The 20,594-nt window shown below is 41.1% G+C and overlaps 1 protein-coding gene across 1 annotated transcript in view; it reads left to right on the top strand.

Annotated features, from left to right (window-relative positions):
* The window catches only part of ahrra (aryl-hydrocarbon receptor repressor a), a 78,689-nt gene continuing 58,095 nt past the window's right edge, over positions 1-20,594 (top strand). Inside the window, exons 1-3 of the mRNA XM_050057316.1 lie at positions 1-602; positions 1,021-1,113; positions 3,253-3,434. Coding sequence (XP_049913273.1) covers positions 1,052-1,113; positions 3,253-3,434 — 244 coding nt within the window. The 5' untranslated portion in view covers positions 1-602; positions 1,021-1,051. The remainder of the gene's footprint in view (positions 603-1,020; positions 1,114-3,252; positions 3,435-20,594) is intronic.

Genomic DNA, 20,594 nt, shown 5'->3' with positions numbered 1-20,594 from the left:
CAAACAGACGCTGCAGCGACGGAGTAAAGAGAAAATACTACATATGCATCTCCTTACTGTTGCTGAGAAGCCTACCAATCAAAGGGTGCAGAAATTAATGAGAAAAACAGTCATGTATTATTCGTTGTCACGCTCCTACTCAAAAGCACTCGTCTCAAATATATTTAAAAGCCATATAAAAAGAATTGAAAGGCAGAAATTCACATTAACAGACAGCACCTGAAAGCGGCATAGACTAAGCCCAGTGTGTGTATGTGCATGTGTGTGCGCTGGCGCTCTGTTTGTGAGGCAGAGAGTTGCGTGCGAAGAGCTCGACATGTCATTCAGAGGAATCCGCCACCTGAAACGCGAGGAAGTGAAGGCGACTCAATTGGGTATAAAGCATCAGCCAACATCTGCCCCGAGCAGTGCAAAGCTGATGAAAACATCAGCTCGGAGCTCATACAGGACCTCTCCGATTTATTTTATTTCCCTTGGATTTATCATTTGGCATAACCGAGTCGGTGCACCCAGGGAGACGCATCTCTTTTCTGCACTTTGAGTGAATGTGACTCCACAACCATCACTATACTGGAATTAACTCATACCCACAGGGATTTTGGGTCAGTGCTTATTTTTAATTTTGCGTGATTTTACATTTTAAAAGATCATTTTATTGTTTGTTTTTATGGATCTTGTGCTTTTGTAAATATTGATTAGATGTGTTGCACCAGTGTGTTATTGTATTTTGTAACTACTGGCAACTGTTAGTGGGCTATTAAGCTTTCAAGTGCAATGAATCTTAATATTCTGCTAATTCACACAGACTTTATTGTTTAAATTTTAACTACAGTTTAATTATAGCTATTTTGCTTTAATTTGGGGATGCAGGGATTTGCTGCATTTCACTATAATAGTAGCTTTTAATGACATAATGTGCAACAACCGGTCTGAACATGTTTTTATGCCCACTGTCTTGCATGTGTTAAGTTTCGCTCTCCAGCCATATTTAAGTTAACGTCTTCTCTGTCTCATCCGCAGCGCACCTGTTACCTCCACGGAGCGCAATATCATGATCCCTCCGGGAGACTGCATGTATGCAGGCAGAAAGAGGAGGAAGCCCGTGCAGAAACAGTTAAGGAGCGATAATCAATCTGTGACATTTGTTAAATCAGTGCTTGCTCAGAAATGGTTGCACATGTTGATGCTTTTTTTGTCTCCTACTGTGCCAACATGCAAGGGGAACTTCACTCTCAGACATATGGTCTGTCACATTAAGGAGTAGTTAAATTATAATGAATCACAGGAAGTTAGAGAGCGGCAGCACCACGAAGGTGTGAAAGTAACGGTATAAGCTCCAGTTGGTACACACTGCCAGTTTTAATATAATTGTAGCACTAAATAACATGTCATAATCACATAACCAGCAGTCTAATAATCATACTATTAAGAGTATAGCACTTAATATAAAGTGGATATTTGATTATAAGCCTCTTAAGGTTTGATATATGTCTGTATTTCCTCCCTCTTGATCCCTAATAATTGGCAGTGGAGTGACATTTAGCATTTTTTATTCTAACTTTGCATGTACATGTCATTACCCGCAGGCACAGGAGTTAAAGCGTGTGCCTGGCTGACAGTAATTTAGGTGTCTGTGGTTTTCATTGTTGAGGACAGTTGTTTTTTGGGCCATCTTGTCAGCTGATGTCATGAATAGTGAATTGTAGCTTATGTAAGATTTTGAAGAGGGAAGTGGTAATTTAACAAGGCCTGTGGCATTTATAAAGTTTTCATGTTTTGCACCGCCTTTGCTGCTGATCTGAAAGGAAGTCTTTGCCACATCAAATCAATACGGTTTGTGCAGTGGATGGAAATATACTTTTGAAATTCTACTCTGCTAGTTATGACGCTGGATATTTCAGGGCTTTGAATTATAATTCAGTGCCTCCAGTCATCCATTGATTTTCTTTGTTTAATATTTGAAGTAATGATGTTGTTTTGTTTCCTTTAGTTACTCATAAATATTGTTGCGCTCAGGAGGGAAGTAAACTTGAGATTATTTGAATAATCTTGTGACGTTCAGATATTTTTTGTACCAATAGTAGCTAGTGGAGAACATGTGATTATTCATTAATCAGAGTAAGTCAAAGTCAAAGCTTTCGTGAAAAGTATTCGTCTCTGTGGAGATGAACAGAAAACTCTCAGCTGTGGAAATAGGAGCTGACCATTACATATGCGGATCATGTTTAGTTCAGCTGGTAACGCTGTGGTACCTCATACTAAAATACACAAATAACTGTGCCTGAGGAGCATTTTACGTGCTCTGCGGCACCGAGAAGTACAGTGCAATATGACCAATAACATTAATATCACGAGTTTCTGAGAAGAGAAGAACAGACACAGTGGATTTAGGTAAATACGGATACATCACTTAAATGTAAACCTACAGGTTTCATGTCAGCATACAGAGAGGTTCTGCAGGGAGAAAAACAAAACTCATTTGTTTTGTCTTGTTGTGAAGAAACATATCGAACTGCTAAATAAAGAGACTTGTCATTGGAGGAAACCCAAGTCATCGTGGTGCATTGTGTATTGTGGAAGGCTGAGTAAAAAAAAACATAGTTTAAAGAAAGAGGGACTTGTGCAGAGTGTGGTTTATTTGGTCATATGTTTTACTTTCTTGCCATACTTAACTAGCGTGAGACAAAACATGAGTGTAATTATTATACAGAGGAACAAATATTAAGCAGAATTGACCTATCTAAAAAATAAATTCATACCAATTGCGCCCTTTAATTTTTCACACTGATCCAAAAAATTTAGAGAATCATATAAGCTCCACATTTTCCCCAGAGACTGACTTGATATGAGTTTTTGTGTAAGATACATTTAATACAAGATCTTAGCCAGAGTTTAGAATTTAGAAAATTATATAAATAATAGCATCTTTTAATATCTTTAAGACCAAAATCATGAGGGGTTGGCGAGTGTACGCTTTATTAAAAAGCTTGTGTCATGTTGTGTGGATGAGATTCAAACTAACTTTGCCATTAACAGTAGCGAGGCTCTGACAACTTCTCCGTGTGCTGCTGTCACTTATTGCCTGTTGAGTACTTTCTCGGCGTAGTCAAGTATGTCCCAACTAAAACACACGATTTAGTCGAGACCTTTTAGCAGAAACTGCTCTTATTTTACAGCTGAATGCCTGACACACGTCCCAATACCCATTTAACCCCGTCTATCTCTCGCCCCCTCTATCTGTCTCATCATCAGGAAGCCGTCCTCTGCCAATGAGAAAACCAACCCGTCCAAGCGGCACAGAGACAGGCTGAATGCTGAGCTGGACCGGCTGGCCAGCCTGCTGCCGTTCCCCCCGGATGTCATCTCCAAGCTGGACAAGCTGTCCGTGCTGCGGCTTGCAGTTTCCTACCTCCGTGTCAAGAGTTTCTTCCAAGGTAGGTTGAAAATTGATTTTAGTGGCAGGTGGAGGGGGTATCTAATTTATGAGTGTGGGTGTTTTTGTCTGAGTAGACAGTGTTGATAACTGGCATATAGGTCAAAGTTGTCCACCTCTGATACGCATTTATTATAAAACTGACCAACTAACAAATGTGAATTGATTCCAAGATAAGATGTAATGTAAATATCTATATTATTAATAGCAGTTGTAATGTTTATTTGTATTCTTAATAGCCACAGAAATAATAATATCCTGTTTTCTGTGGAGAAGAAACATGAATACTATTCTGCAATATTTTAAAAAATTGTCTTGTTAAAAATTTTCTACATCATTTAAAAAATATTGCCTCTTAAAAGCTGAAAAAAAATCTTGTGTACCCCATAATAATATTAGTCAAACACATGTGTTGAATGGGTAGAAATCCCCGAGGCTTTGTGACATGAACTGAGACAAGAGATACTATCCAGTAGAGCAATGGGCAAAGAGTTAACAGCACAGTTTACATTATAGGAGTTGTACTCTTCTGTGTTGTCTGGACACATTGTCTTAAAGGAAACACTTGTTTTTTCCATCACTATTTTTTGTGGTCGTGCCCCATTAAGTGATATAACAGAGAATGTGTTTCTTATTTTGTCTAACTCTCCTGTGTTGCCACCTTTCTTTTGGGGTTTGTTTTATAATTGAAGTTTTGTTTAGTTAGTGAGAATTATTTATGATGATTTTAAGAAGGCGTCTCTGATAGCATCAGTGTCAATATGAGGCATGTGTATCTATTCACTCACCCCAAATCCCTATGGCCCCTCGGTGTCATGTAATCACATGTAATTAAAACGTATATTGAGGCACACTCTTGTTTTCCCACCCTCCCGCCATCCACTGAATGCCTCCCTTCCTCTCCTTGTGTTGCTCCACAATCCGTTTCAAATATTCATGGGCCGCTCAGCATGTATTTCATTGCTGGTAGCCTCGGTTGCTACCTTATCAACTCAGAGGCTGTTGGCACAGCTGGATGCAACAGCTCCAAGACAAGAGGTAGTGTTTTTTTTTATAATGAAAGGAAGAATAAGCATCTCCTTCTTGTATTCTCAAAGAAAATGCTTGTAATAAAGTAAGAGGGAGGATGAAGGAAAGAAGAAGGGCTGTGGAGAGGAAGCAGAGGAGAGGTCCTGTGAGGATCACTAGTCCTGGGGGCTGAAAGAAAGCCCTCATCGAAATCTGTTTTCTTGGAGACGTTGGCGAGGGATTTGTACGGTTCCGACCAGCTGAAAGTTTTGCGGCCATCCCCTCCTCGACACATGTGGCTCTCCTCTTTCACCTTCTGCTCTTCTGATCCTTGCAGTACCCTTAATCTCCATCATCTGCTGCCTTGGTTTTGGCATGGCACCCAACAACTGGCATCCTGTTGGCCGGAGTCATGCAACTTTACACAACACACTTACTTGTTTTACCGTGAATGCTCATGTAGCTTAGTCATCACGCAAAGTTGCAGTACAGGTGCTAATTGGACTTATCAAAGGTGCCTTTCCCGGATAAGGGATCACGCAGAGATAAAGACCGCAACCGCTGCCTCAACGATGGGTGATGCTGAGGAGTGTCGGTGCCGAGTGAGAGCTGTAAATGGCCCAATCTTCTTGGAAAATAGAGAGGACTCAGTCATGTGTGTAAACCTGCTAAAAGTGTTGAAAGGTGTGTTGAAAGTGAGTGGGGTTGTTGCTCATGTGTTGTCAGAGTGTTAATAGCTTTCTGTGCTCACCTTCCAAAGTTACAGTCAGTTTTCAGGCACTAATATCAACAGTACAGGTGGCATTCATCAGGTGTTATTTTAGGATCTGAGCTCTTTAAACATGCATTAATGCCAAAGCCTCTATTTGTTTGCTCTACCTCTGCTGGATGCCTTGTCATCAGTGGCAGTTGTGACCAGCTTAGCTGGCTTTTGATGCTACGCTAATGAGATTAATCAGAGTGGAACATGAGGGATTTGGTTCTGTATACATCTGCAATCTCTGCCCTCCCTCTCTTTGGTCAACTCACCAAGTCACAGTCGCAGTTTTTTCCACTGATATTTAAACATGGAGTGTGGCCATGGCTCCTCCAGATAAATTTAAGATGACGAGCAACAAGTATATGTCCACATCCTTCCTGTGGTTTGGAACAACAGTCATAATCATCTTTTTTTTCTCCTCTCCTTTAATCACCGAGTCATTCACTAGACACATGCTAGGAAACCATGAAACCTGCAACCTTAAGTGTCATTTGCATTTATAAACTGTCCTATAGAGGAGGAGGAAAGAATACTCTTCTACTCATACTGATACAGTTCTCCTTTTTGTCCACTGGGGGGACTGTGTGAAGTTGCCACTTAGTCATGACTGATGTCCACTTCATTTGGTTGTGATTAGGTGGGTACGGTATTTGTCGACAAGTTAGACTGCACTTTGTTTTGTTGTTTTAAAACAGATTTACTGTTAATTTACTCCATTATAAAACAGTTGAAGGGATAGAGATACAGGAGGAGAAGAAGAAAATCGTGTGGCAGGTGGTTTTGGAAACACACTGAGATTCTACTGGTTGTCTCTTGTTGCGTGACTGCTAAAGGGTGGAACAAAGTAAACAGTATGTACCTATGTACTTTATGCAAATATACCCTAAGGCTTTGTGTGTGTGTGTGTGTGTGTGTGTGTGTCTGTGTGTGTGTGTGTGTGTGTGTGTGTGTGTGTGTGTGTGTGTGTGTGTGTGTGTGAATAAAAAGCGACATTAGACAGGGATTCACCTCAGCTTGTTTCACTTTTTCATCATATTCTATTAGATTCAGCTGCGATGTGCTCAGGGGCACAGTGAGATATATGACCTGGGATGACTCTGTGTGCTATTACATGACAAAATATATAAACAATGCTATTTGTGTGCAGTTATGCACTTCGACATTGATTTATAAATTGTCTTATTTCACTTTTATTCAATAGATTTTTTTATTCTGCCTGGAGGGTGCAGATATCCACTGGTGTAGAAGGAAAAACACATCTTTCACAAGGATGCCTGACACATAAATATAATTGGATGTACGAAAATATGTTCATATTCCAAATCTCATAGTCCTCTCAGCTGATAACCATTTCTAGATGTCCACATTCAGACTATTATGAAGTTAAACTGAAAAACTGATTTCATTTTTAGATGGACAGCCCCTCTGGACAAACATTTGTCTCTTCACTTGTTTCAGTGATGCTGCTATCCCAGTTATCTCTCAGTTGAAAGAGCACAGTGGAAGTACATACAATCATACCTCAGTATACCATGGCACAGGTTAAGCATGCCGAGCCAGCAAAAATGGGCCACAAGTCCAGAGGGGCCCCTCTGAAAAATAAGAAATAAAATAATAATAATATTTTTTAAGTCATCAGTTCATAGCCTACAGGCTGTGTGGAACTCTTTGTCCCATGTTTTTTTTTTTTTCATTTTTATTTTAGGTCAGGATATCTATATTTTCAGCATTTTTAGGCAGATGCCCAAGTGAGTAGGTCCATGTGAATGTGTGTGTGTGTGTGTGTGTGTGTGTGTGTGTGTGTTGACAGTCAGCAGGCTATAATTCCCTTCTCTTCCATGTTAGGGCTCTGCCCTCACTGTAATTGCTGAGCTTGTTAAATATTTACCCTAAGGATTAACTATCCCTCCTCCTTTGTCTTTCTGCCCGATTGCTTTTAATTCTCCTCCGGTGTGTACTTGTTTTTTTGGAGTCCGATTTGTGCGATTGTATTTCACTGCTTTTTGTCTCATTATCTGAAATTAGAATTTTGCTTTGTTTCAAACATTTAATCAGGTAATGACCATACATTCAGAGGGGATCAGGTAACTAAAGGCACATCTTCAAGGGAAAATTATTTGGTATTATTACTGAGATGCTGACAGGGGGCTGTTTTTGTTTATTTCAGGGACATAAAAGCAAACAGGATGTTTTGTAAAGCAACTGATGAAAATTCAGAGTGTGAATCGAGGAAATGTGACATATACTTTTACTCTTTTGAATCACCTTTCCTTTTGTTCCTCCTCTTTTATCCTGTGTCACTGGACTAAAATAAATTAAAACAGGCTATAACAGAGCAAGCAGAAGTCAGCAGGGCTGGAGATGAGAATCACATGGCAGTTACAAGGCAGAGAACCTAGAAACCACATACTGTAATACAGGGCAGCCGTCCCTCTTCCCACCTATTTATAAGGTGTGTTGCATTGCTATAGGCTTGATATTATTTGGTATAATTCATGCTAATGCATTTAAGTTTGCTGCTGGCATCAAATATGGCAGCATGGTCAGTGGCCTTATGCCTAAAACTATGATGCTCTAGGTACCCATCTAGCATCAATTTTGGACACCCAGCATGGATTTATAAAGAGGATAAAAGGATAAAGCATTTGGGGAGAGGCCCTGTTCATGCCTATTAAAGTTGCGTTAAGTTGCATACTTGCTTTTGGCCATGTTGTTGCGCTAGTTTGTCGTCTCTGTCAAGTACTGTACTCTAAAATGAAGTGTGTTTTTTTTACAAACTTAACACGTTTGTGAGTCACTCAGAATGGACCTTTGACCTACTTTTGGGCTGCAACCCACCAGTAGGGAACCACTGCACCAGAAACTTTAGTTGGCAGAGTGGCTAACTTCCTGTTTAATTGTATAGCTCTTCTACACTACTGAAATGTTGTCGGATTTTTTTTCAGGGGTTGTGACACTCAAAAAATTTATCCACTGATTTACAGACATTTCTTTCAATGGGAAAAAGTATTTTTGGGCCCAATGGCATCATGTGATGGTCTTGGAAGTTGTAGTTACACAATTTGTCCATTATGTCAAATTGGCATCAAGGCCTGGCGCTGTTCCTTGGGTTTGACACTCAGGGACGCCATGTCAATTTTCGTTCGTTAGATGCCTAGTGTCTTTTCGTAATACATTTCAGTGTTTACGGGAAATGTAGGTTTTATCACCAAAACTACTTTATGTCGTCTGACTAATGTGATGTACATGACTTATATGACATTTAACTCAGTGTTTCACATGGGACATGAACACCGGTCTCCTGGGTGAGAGTCCTGTGTTTATTTGAGCCATCAACCACCCCTCGCTCTCACCCAACTTGTTCTTTCTCGCTCTTTATGCTACGTCATTGCCACAAAATTATTGGAAAGCCCAGTACGTCACATTCAGACACTAAAGGCTGCCTTGTGTGTCGGAATCAGATGTCGACAGCTCTGACCAAGCTGCTGTATTGGCGCCCTGGGAATGAGAACAGACTGTGTGGTCACATCCAGCTTCATTCCCTCTCACACTCTCTGATGAAGCAGAACATTTTCAAACAAGTATTCTTTGAGAAAAGGTAATTGTAAAGCATGTAAGCTTGTGACCAGACGATTGGCGGTTCAAATCCCCAGAATAGCTGGAAAAGTTTCAGTTGGCAATCACACTCTCCTGGACGACTACTGTTGAAGTACCCCTGAGAAAGAACTGCACTCGTATTTTTGGAACAGAGCGTGGCATTACATTGACATTAAACCCTGACAGCTAGTACAATGTGTTAAATGTAAGAGTGTTGGCTGTGTGCATTACTGTTATGTGCAGTGGTGGCTATTTTCACTCCATGTGTGTGCAATGAGGTGTGATAGACTCTTATTTTGACGGCGTCTGTCACCATATCAGGTCTTGACCCTCATGGCACTGTGATCAGATTCCCCATCACACCCTTGGGGGAAAAAAAGCAGCAGCACTGGCACTAATCCATACGTATATCTCATTGCCCGTATCTCGCTCTGTCCTCATCGTCATTCTTGGGATCACACACACAAGGAGTGTATCCTACATTTCGTCCAGCACACTAGCTTCTCCACCCACAGTATTGACTCACAGGAAAATGCTTTTGGGGACCTTCAAACCACACTGCTTTGTGGGTTTTTTTGCATAATTTGCATTTTATCCTGTTCTTCCATGTTTCATGTTCTGTTCCAGTTAGAGAGCAGAGGAAATTTGAAGTTGAATGATGGGTTTCAGACGAGTTTAAAGAGGGTGTTTTTTGTTGTCTGTGATTCTGGGGAAATGGTATGACCAACATCAAGTTTCAGTTAACTCCTCAGATGATTAAAATCACCAAATTGCTACCTCTTACAGGAACCTCCTTTAAATAAGTTGTCTGTATTTGCCAGTAAATGTAACTTACTGCCTTATTGTTGCTTGTTTCATGATATTATTTATGATGTTATAACATTATATTGTAAAACTACAATACAGAGAAGTGGAATGACTGACTGACTCATTTTAGATCAGCATGCAACAACCCGTGTCCTGTTTGGCTTTTGGCATCTGTATACCATCAGTTTTACCACACATCAGTTTTACCACACATCTATGGTTAACTGAGCAGAAGCTGAGGCAGATTATTTAACGCTTTCTGTCTGATATCATCTTGCAGTAGCTTTTCAACAGAAGTGAGCTATATATGTCACTGCTGTCAGTTGGGTTGGAGAAGTCTGTGCCTTCCATTGTAATATTGCATGTACTATACCTAACATTCTTCCCATTTATCCATTGTAAAATAATACATACACACATATTATTCAACACACTTTGGCTTCTGACCTTCATTTGTACACTCTCCTGCATAGCTTATGCATTTTTTTCCTTTTTTTGCATCTCAGAATAGACCTGCACACTGACCTCCATGAGACACCAACAGCCTGGAAACCATCTATATGTCTTCAGTGCTGTATTGCTTAGCTGTCAGTAAATGATCCGCCCTGAAAATCATCAATGTCTTGCAATACATCATAGCAGCCCCTAAAGTTACCACCAAAACAAATTTCATGCCCAAATATAAATGCCTGTGGTGTAAACGTATCCACATCGCAGCGAGGTGTATTTATAAATGTGTGTGTCTGGAAGCCCTCAATTAAAGCCCCACCTTCCCTCATAGCTGTCAGTCCAGTCACAGCGTTGACAGGGTATGGGAACACACAAACATAGACACTCACAAAATGTGATGAGAGATCAAGTGCAAGTATGCCTATCTGTGCCAGGTTTGGTAACGTGACATGCCGATTGCCTCACTGCTACGCAAAGTCCATACAACAGTGTTTAGATCTGCACTGCGCATCTGTGTTGCTAATCTCCAAACGTGTGTCAGTCAGTTTCAGTATGTGTTGTCTGCCTCTAACTGCTGGGTGAGCTATTATAAAAGAGGAAGAGAAAGGCCACAGAGCCCACAGACTCACGGCAGGCATACGACACTTGTGACGTCAGCAAGCAGACAGGAGACGGTTTTGTAACTAACCAAGTATCATGCAATAGAGGAAGGATGGAACAAGGCAAAACAATCAGTCTAGATCCTTAGTCTCTCATCTACACATTTTAAGAGAATTTCCTAGTTGTAAGCCCCCTGTGCCAGACTGCTGGGGTTAATCTGTTTCATGTCAAATCTGTATCAAATCGCGTCAGTACAAGTGCAGACAATTTGCTTACCCTAAGAAGGAAGTGTTGCAACATGATAGCAGTTTCTGAATGGGGTCTTTGCTCAGGGGTGAAAATATGTATCAGGTCACATTATAGACAGACTTTGTGTTTACTAAACTCTCAATGACCCCACACTTTTTCCTTCCCCATATTCTGCAACCCAACGGCAGACAAGACTGTAGGGCAGAGGCCAAGACAAATCAGCAGGCTGCGTGGACTCTAAATGAAGTGAAAAGGTTTAGCATTAGAAAGGTCAACATGTGGTCAATTCACTGCTGTTTTCAGAGTTTGAAATAAAATGTCTTCTCGAAATTTGAGAATCATATACTACAACCGCTTCACATTCTTAAATGTTGCGGGGAGATAGTATTGGCAGCTTGTTCAAATTACACTCCTAAAGTCCATTCCAGCACAGATCTGTTCATGTTATTACCCTGAACTAATAGTTCAGCCAGTCACCTTTTTTTGCTTTTTAGAGGAGCTCTATACAATAATCAGAGTGTATCTATGATTTAGAAGGTTGTCTGCACATGGCTCTCAACACGAACAGGGCTAATAACGGCAACAGTGCTGACACAGCGACTGGTGTTAATCAAGGGAAACTGGAGGGTGGGCTTTGTCCGGATATCAACAGTAACAGCAGTGCAAAGTGGTGGCGATTAGCTAGCCAGTGGGATACGAACACAGGACAACAAGCAGCTTGCATTACATTATACACAGAGAGAACTTTCTCTGCTAAGGATGCCTTTACTCTGCTATATCTTTACATAGCAAATAGTGGTTTGCTGTTTTATTAATATTCTAAATATTGTATACAGCTCATTTAAAGCAGCCAGTTAGCTTAGCTTAGTTTAGCACAAAGCCCTTTTACATTCATTCTTTCATTCATTTTCTGTGACCACTTATCCTCTTAGGGGTTGCAAGGGGCTTGATCCATCCCGGCTGACATAAGGCAAGAGGTGGGGTACACCCTGGACAGGTCGGCAGACTATCACAGGTTTAACATAGAGACAGACAACCATTCACGCTTGTTCACCCAATTAACCTAGCCTGAATGTCTTTGGATGGAGGGAGGAAGCTGGAGTACCTGGCGAAAACCCACACTGACACGAAGAGAACATGCATACTCTGTACAGAGGGGCTCCCCCACCCTGGGGATCAAATCCCCCACCCCGGGTTTGAACCAGGATCCCTCTTGCTGTGAGGTGTCAGTGCTACCCACTACACCACTGAGATATAACATGTTAATGAGTGAGCTTTAAAGGTGCTACTTTCGGAGCTACTGTGTTTTCAGTCTTTTTGCTAAGCTAAGCAACTTGGCTGCAGTGTATTTACTGAACAGATTCAAGAGTTGTTGCAATTTTCTCATCAAACTCTCTGTTTATTTCCCAAAATTTGAAACTATATGTTTAATTTTCTTTACTCACTTATAGTGTGTAGGCTGCCTGCTCAGTGTTATAATGGCCTATAGCCTATCCCAGCATGGGTGGAGAGTTGGTAAATACTTTTGACAGGTCCCTCACCGTAAATCTAAGATCTACTGTTTAAATATTTGTGTGCATTGCATATTTGGACAGAGGGCAGAGTTAGCACCCACTCTCCAAAAGGCACTTGTTGAATGTAGAGTTCACACTTATCCCCATGTTCTTGCAATTACGCAGAACTGCCCCTCATATTTATTTTGCCCCAAAAAGTTTGAAATGAAGAAATAATGATTCTCATATGGTTGTAGATATTTACTAACTATTTTATTAGAATCCAAATAGCCTAATTTTGGTTCTTTCAAGGGACCTATTCAGGTTGACCTGTGGCACTAATATCATGGGCTCTCAGGTTGTGTCTATGGACTGAGTGCACAGCTCATTAACCCATTTGTTACATCTGTCTATACCTTTTTTGAAGTGAACACTCAAACTCACTCAAGGTCCAACCCTTCGACCTTTTCATTCGCCTCTGTTGTTTGACCCAATCTTGGTCTTACAGGGATTAGGAGATAGAAATCAGCGGGAATCAGTTAAACTTCTTGGGTAATTAGTATCAACTTGACGAGCTGTGAATCAATGCTTGCATGCTGATTTCTTGATGCCTTAGCTGCGTAGGGCGATTGCACATTTCAGTCCTCCAGCACGCAATGCTTCAAAGCCCAAAGGATCCAAGGACTTCAACCCATCAGCCCATCATATCAGTTAAATGTCATATGTCACAACAGGCCTGAAGACAGATACGAGCAGACTGGCCAGCGCTATTCTGGTGTTGGTGGCACGACATCTCCAGTTCACCCGGAGCTGTTCCATTACAACACTTACATTATGAGTTATAAAAGGTGATGCTATGAATGGCATGTTTTCTTAAAGTGGACCAAAGCGGCATTTTTTTCCCTGAGTAACCAGCACAACTGCCAGCAGGCCATATTCTCACGATTTCTTTTAACAGTTCATTAGATCATCTGATGTAGCTTCTCATCCTGATTCACATCAGTTTTAGTGATCAACACACATCAGTAAACCCTTATAAGACCTAGTGATGTGTATTGATTAAGAGCATCCAGGGAGATAATGGATCACAACATCCCAAACTGTGTGTGCGTGAATGCTGTTGAAGCAGAGAAAATTTGCTCGTATGTGTGATTAACATCATCAGATGGGGGTTCACATCCTGTCACCCCATTTCCATCTACGTCTTTTATGAATTTTTTGTCCTTCTTTCTTATTCTTTTTTCTTTGACCATGACCATGATAACATTTCCCCCCTCACCCCTTTATTCCCTTTCTCCCTCCCTATGGGGTTCTGCCCTTCTGTTTGTTTCACTGACCTCTGTGAAAGAAAATCACCCCTCATCTCCATGTGCTTCATGAAGAGTGCGTGATCAGGCTAAATGCCAGTGCTCAGGCTTTTCTCCTTCCTCTTTCCTACACATGCGATGTCTGTAATTCCGTGCGACGAGTTCTATATACAAATGTAGATGTATGGCTGCTTAATACATTTCCAGTGTAAATGTTAATGTGTTCTCGCTGTTATGACTAACCTAATACCAGTGCTCAGGGTCTTATCATTCCTTTCCTTTATTTTGGCATGCTAAAACCCTGTCCATTTGTTGTGAATGGGGTTAGACAGACATAGGTTTATACACTAAAGTCATATCCTTTTAATGATTTTTTTTATTTAAGTTTAATAAATTTCTCTGTGGAACATTTTAACATGTTTAAATTTGACTATTTTTATACTAAAAATGGTTGGGTCAATAAAGCAGTATTGGAGTTAACCACACCAAGGATGCAAGGGTAGAAAATGTGTCACATGTGACCCATGTGTCACACCAATCAAACACAAGATAATGGGTTGGTTTCACACTGTTTCTGTCATTTTTAAATCAGGATTATTTACCCAAGCAAAAATATAGCACAGTTTGGACCAACCATCATCTTGGGTTTGATTGGGACCCAATGGTTTTTTACTCATGGGTCCTGTGTAAAGTTAACCCAGTATAGCGTCTGTGCCATAACGACCAAATGTGTGGGTCAATTTTGACTTTATTTATGCACCCAAAAAACAGTGAGTGAAAACTGACCCACTGGTTTTCAGTGTGCATAAATGTTTCCCCAAGACTCCCCAAGAGGAACCACCTCATAAATTATATTGAGATCATTGTCAAAGTCACTCTAATGAAATTATTTAAGGTGGGATAACAGCTCCTTAAAGTGGGATGAGATCATTTTTGTTGCACTATCACCACAAGAAAAATTACACTAGTTGCTTTATATAGTATATTTCAATTAAAATGCTATATATGCTGTATATATATATATATATATATGTACTACCCACCCAAAGGTTCCATGCTAAATTGCACATTAGTTGCATGTCGTCTCACTCTCCCACCCTCTTGCATGTGTGTTTGCCCCCTCTGCTGTAATCAGCCACACAATAGCTGTTAACTAGCGCGACAGGACAGCCACGCTAATCCCTTGTATGTGTCGAGAAGCATGAATGGAAAAGCCGCCTTATGCATTTAGGATCCTCACAGCTAACTCATTAGTTGCTTGAATCAAAGGCATGACACTGTCTTTGTCCCTTCCTGGCCTCTCGTGCCTCAGACACTGAACTCGCTTGAGTGGAGTTGGACTCTGTCGGCCCGAGGGAGGAAGGGGGGGCAACAGAGCCCCCTGGGATCACAAAAGGCCATAAGTGAATTACTCAAATCAGTGCTGAGGGGGGCCCCATTAGACGCTAACTGTAACAGCTAGTGGCGGCCGCTCAGCGAGGGAGGTGTGTTTGTGTGCAAGTGTGTGTGTGTGAACAGACGGGTAGAGTGTGTGTTTGAGTTTGAGTGAGTGTGAATAGACAGCCAGGACTCATGCAGAGGGAGCAGAAGCCTTTGTTGGCCCAACACTATTGTTGGAAACTGTCTTGTGTAATTACTGCCACAGCTACCGCCTAGCGCGCTGCTCTGCCTGAGCAAAGGAAGCTCAGAGGGACAAGGAGGGAAGCAACAAGCGCACCGAAGCCCCTGGAGTTTGAGTTGATAATTATATTATGGAAGCACTTTAAGCATGCAGTGGTGCTGCAAACACGCTGACAAATCCCAGCTGTTGTTTTACATAGTTTATAATATCATGGCATTCAATTAGAAATCTCACATGCTGAAGTCTGAAGTCAAGTAAATTTAAGGTTCAGAGGGTGTGCAAACTGTAGTTAATCTACAGTTATTGAATGGTGATGTTATTGGCAGATGTATTTCTTATTACAAACATTTGTTCTGCTTTTGGTTTGCAGTGTAGCTGTGCTATTTTTACAAGCACGCCACTGTAGCATGCTTAACCCCAACTACACCCCTTTTGGCTTAGATTAACTAATTTCATATTGCCAATTTATATTCATCCCCTCACACAACAAACAAATAGACTTTGTTGATCTCCATGCAGACATGGAATATGGTTTACAGATTCAGCACCGCCCAAAGCCACATGTTGAAAGCCCATTTGATAACTCATTAAGCCTCGGAACAGTCATTTTTCTATTTGTTGTGGCATGCAGGCAATTCTGCTCAGAATCAGCTTTTTGAGTTTATGAAAAAGTTTTGCGACTGTTTATTATGAGATCACTGAATTTAAAAACTGAATCCATTTTGCAGCAGTGCTGGAATGTGTATGACCAAAGAAAAAGCCCTACATGTGGCCTTGATTGGAATTCAGCATTGCAGAATTAACCAAATCAGTAGTTGAATCCAAGAATCAGATTTTGTTATTGTTGAGCCTGTCTGTGTCCCTGAGTTATTCTGTTTGCATGCTTTAGAGACAGCCCACAATGAACTGATTGATGACATAGATTCAGTCCCCTGTTGCCTCCCGAGTGCACACCCGAGGCCTATTAGCTACAGCACAACCAATTTAACATGGCCACCCGCATAAAAAGCTCACTGGTGTCAGTAATGCGATCTGTTGATGGCTAAACCGAGCGAATGGAGAGGCTATTCACAGCGGCTGATGAATGAACTCAGCGACACTGCTGCTCTGGCACAATACCGAGCAGCATCACACCAAGACAAACCATCGGAGCAAAAGGGAAAAATCACAAGAAAGTGACTACTCAATTTAACAAACTATGTTATTGTTCTGTTGTGTATGAAACAAATTCTGCAGCATCACCTGAATGCATCCTTTTTACCTGCATACTTTCAGTGTATGTTTAAATACCAACACTTAGTCAAGTGAAGGAATGAATACAAAGGAACTGAAGCGTGGGCCTTTTATAAGCAATATTACTAATGCAATCAGGATTGTGTTTGTTCTCTGAAGACTCGCGTGGCATGAATTCCACATGTACTTCATGTCATCAAGTTGTGTCTGTGCACTGGCTGCCGAGGCTCACTGTACACCAGACCGTTTGATTTGTCTGTCACCTCCATTTATCTTAATTGAAGCATGCTTCAGTGTGCAACAGTGGCCAGGCCCGGTCCCTGCTGTTGTTGCCTAATGTAAATCGATATGTTTCCATGTGGTTGGAAAGATCACTAACCAAAGGTGGCATCTGACCCGATACAGCTCAATACGCTAACTACCGTCAGCCAGATGAGGTCCCCTTTCATCAGCATTTGATATGGGAAAACAGGAGAACGTAACTCGCCTGAGTAAAAATAGTCCCTCAGATCATGTCAAATGAAGTTAGGGTTATTTGGAGCAGCTTTGCGGGGGAATGGGTTCTTTTTTTCAATCTCAGACAGACTGTGTTGTAAATTCACCATACAAATTTAACTGATACTGAACCAAGATATATATTGCTGTGTATGTTGTATATCGCAGAACATGTATTTCAGTAAGAAAGAGCCGTAGTAAGGGCTAATTAAAGATAACTAGAGAATGTGATGCAAGAGGATGTTTAAAACAGTTTGTGCATTTTTTTATTGGCTGGCAGGCCTTCGCTGCACTCACCCAGAGCAATCTGAACTCTGTTTGAACTGCTGCTCTCTGCCGAATTATGATCGAATGAGTGAGCCTGACAAAATATTTTTAGGGTGGAGAGAGAGATTTGTAAGTGGAGGGTATGGCAAGTGGGAGAGAGGGTATAGACAATCCTTCCTTATCACAGACACACACACACACACTTGGGTGCTGCAAAAAAGAAAGACAAGGTGAAGCCAAACATCAGTTAACAGCAGCAGGATGGTCTCTGACTTGACAGCGTCCAGGCACATTGTTAAAGAGGAACAGCTCTGCAGGGGCAAATGTCTCACCCAGGCAGCCAGGTATCCAGTGAGTCAGGATGGCAAAGTGTGTGAATGTGTGTGTGTGTAACAGGGTGACTGAGAGGGAGAGAGGCAGTTGCGTGACTTGTGCTTGGCTCAGCCGTTCAGCCCCCCAGGCAATATTTGTTAGCCAGGAGAAAGGAAGGTATATATCTTAAGTGTTCGACAGTAAACAGAGCCGCGACGGAGCCCTAATGCTCACTGGGATTTGTTTGAGATGTGTGCAGTTGTGTGTGTGTGTGTGTGTGTGTGTGTGTGTGTGTGTGTATATTCATGTGTGCACTGCAAAAAATGATGGGCAGGGTAAGGGTTTCATTTTGTATCCCCTCATGCATCAGCATCACTTGAAATTTCATCACACTGATAAAACAAATGAGAAAAACTCCAGTGGGAAATGATGATTTCGCATAATAACACACGTGCATACAAACACACAGAGATCGAGCTACAGGGCCGCTACAAAGTCACTTCTTGATGCCGCCTTTGTGTTTTTATACAGAACCAAACAATGACGGAGTCATGTCTCTCCAGTGTGTTATTTTAGTCAGCAGGTCAGCATTGCAGAAGCAAATAAGGTATGATGGGCAGGATGTTTAACACAACAGCACTGGCCTCTAGTATAACATTTAACATATGCATTAGCAGCGCTTTATAAACAATAACAATGGCATTAACATAGTTGTAACAATCATTTACTGTCCCTGTTATATGGCAGCTAATATGTCCGCTGCTTGGAGGGTAAGGTGCTCCTGGACCTCATTTTTTCCCCAATTTTTTGACATTTTTGGCCCTGTTCTTCTTAAGTTAGCTGCTAACTGCTATCAGCTGCGTTTTAAATCTCCCAGCTGTGGGACACACGCAAAATACACCTTCAAAACGTCACATGGGTTCTGTCCTGTCGGCTGTCCCTTTTATACAGACATCTTTTCGGTGCTGTTACTAACTCTGCTGTCATAAAGGCGAGACAACTCTGTCCCCCCCATTGTACCTTTTATTGTACCATTTATATAGAACGGTAAAGCAGCATCATGGCGTGAAATTCCGGCCTTGAAGAGGCAGTGTAAAAAGGGCATATGCCAAGATGCTGTTGACTCAAGACATTCATTTTATAAGTGTTTGCTTTATTCATAAGTGTGTTGAAATTGTTAATTCTACTTGAAAACTTGAAACCAGCAAAGTTTTCCTGATATAAATTTACTAGAAGATGAGCCTTTCCATTTTTTAGTGTGTGTGTCTGCAAGCTGGATCGCTGACCTCCCACTGGAGGTTTTCACTAACATCACGAGCACTAAAGGCCCACTGGGGGAGTTCATGGTGAAAGCTCTCTGAGGCTTTCTGAGTGGCTTAAACTGTAGTGTCAACTGAAAAAAAAAGAAAAAAGAGTAAAAGAAGTAGTGAGTCAATAATAGAGGAGGAGAAGAATGCTATTTTTAAAAGTTATGTTGCAGTCCTTTCTTGAGATGAGCTGTGGTTATTGTGTCAGTCTTCTTTGGATGTAAGACACTAGTGGTGAAATAACCCCAGCACACACACACACATACACACATTAAAGTATTTCATATGAAGCACTTTAGGAATCTACTGTCACATTCAAAACAAATATTTGAGTAACATTTTTAAAACAGGAAGTGCAATGTAGTAGCCTTTTGTAAAAAATAGTACATACGTGATGAAGCAAATTGGTGCATTTTATTGTTACTGTCAGTTATATACTCTGAGGTTACCTAATTTGATCAAATGAAACAAAAATTCTTTTGCCTGCTGCAGCCCTAACTGAATCTTAGACACACATCCCCTCTGTTTCATCTCTTACTCTTCAGTTGGCGATTCAGCTGCTTTCACCACTTAACATGTCAACTGACATTTCGACTGCATCCACCTCTTTCTCCTCTGTACTGACATTTAAACTCCTGTCAGTGCTTACACTTTGACTGCCACCTTCAACCCTTGCAGGTCTCAGATCATTTGCAGATTTACTGCAACTGCTTTCAGTGCTCACACCTCAGCTGACACTTCACTGACATCATATTTCTATTAATACAATTGAGCTGGCATGAGGACTAAACCCAAATAAAACCCAAAACCTAATATCAACATTTTTTTAAAATCTTATTTAATTGCACTGCATACATATTTGTTCAGCCTGTCCTTGTTCTGCGCTCTCTATTTTGTATGAGAGCTCTGCTTGGTGCCAGGGACTGTTGGTCATAGGATGGGCTAACTGTTGGCATCACACAGCTAACAGTCATTAACGGGTTTAGAGGCCGAGTCGAGCCATTTTAATGTCAGTGTGAGTTTGTTGGAACCATTATGACAGCTTGGTGTCGGATGTAAGCCATAAATATAAATCTCGATTCTTAAATTTGTTTGAGCTAGAATCCTGTTTCTGCACTTCTGTTTTCAGGCGTTGTCTCAGATTCGGAGCTTCCAATGTTCACTATTTATTACTACTGAAGGTCCAGAGCCAAAGCAATTGGGGCGACCTTTGCTGGCACTATTCTCTTTTGCTTTCACTTTATCTGATACATCAGACTACAGTAAATTTATCCTCTACACTTCCACTTCTTGTGTAGTGCCTACACTTTAGACTACATTTCAACTGACATCTTTAATTTTATATGCTTGAGATGGCACTTATCTCATTTTAGGCTTCAACTTTGACTGACACCTCCAGCTCAATTTGCTCCCTACACATGAGCTGACATTTCAGCGCCTTTCAGTGCTTGAACTTTAACGAAGTCTTCGACTCCTTTCAGCACTCCCCTTTGACTAAAACTTCAACTTCACTCAACGCTTACGCCTAAATTTAATAATCAACTTCATTTAGTGAACATGAGATTAAGTTCACTTAATCTGCACACTTCAACATGTTTCAGCAGTTCCATTTCAACTTATGTTAGTATTTGTACTTTAACTCCTTATTTCAAATA

This window comes from Epinephelus moara, chromosome 11, assembly GCF_006386435.1.
Source record: "Epinephelus moara isolate mb chromosome 11, YSFRI_EMoa_1.0, whole genome shotgun sequence".
Lineage (NCBI taxonomy): Eukaryota > Metazoa > Chordata > Actinopteri > Perciformes > Serranidae > Epinephelus > Epinephelus moara.
Note: the sequence above shows the minus strand (reverse complement) of the source record. Positions and strands in the feature narration are given on the sequence as shown.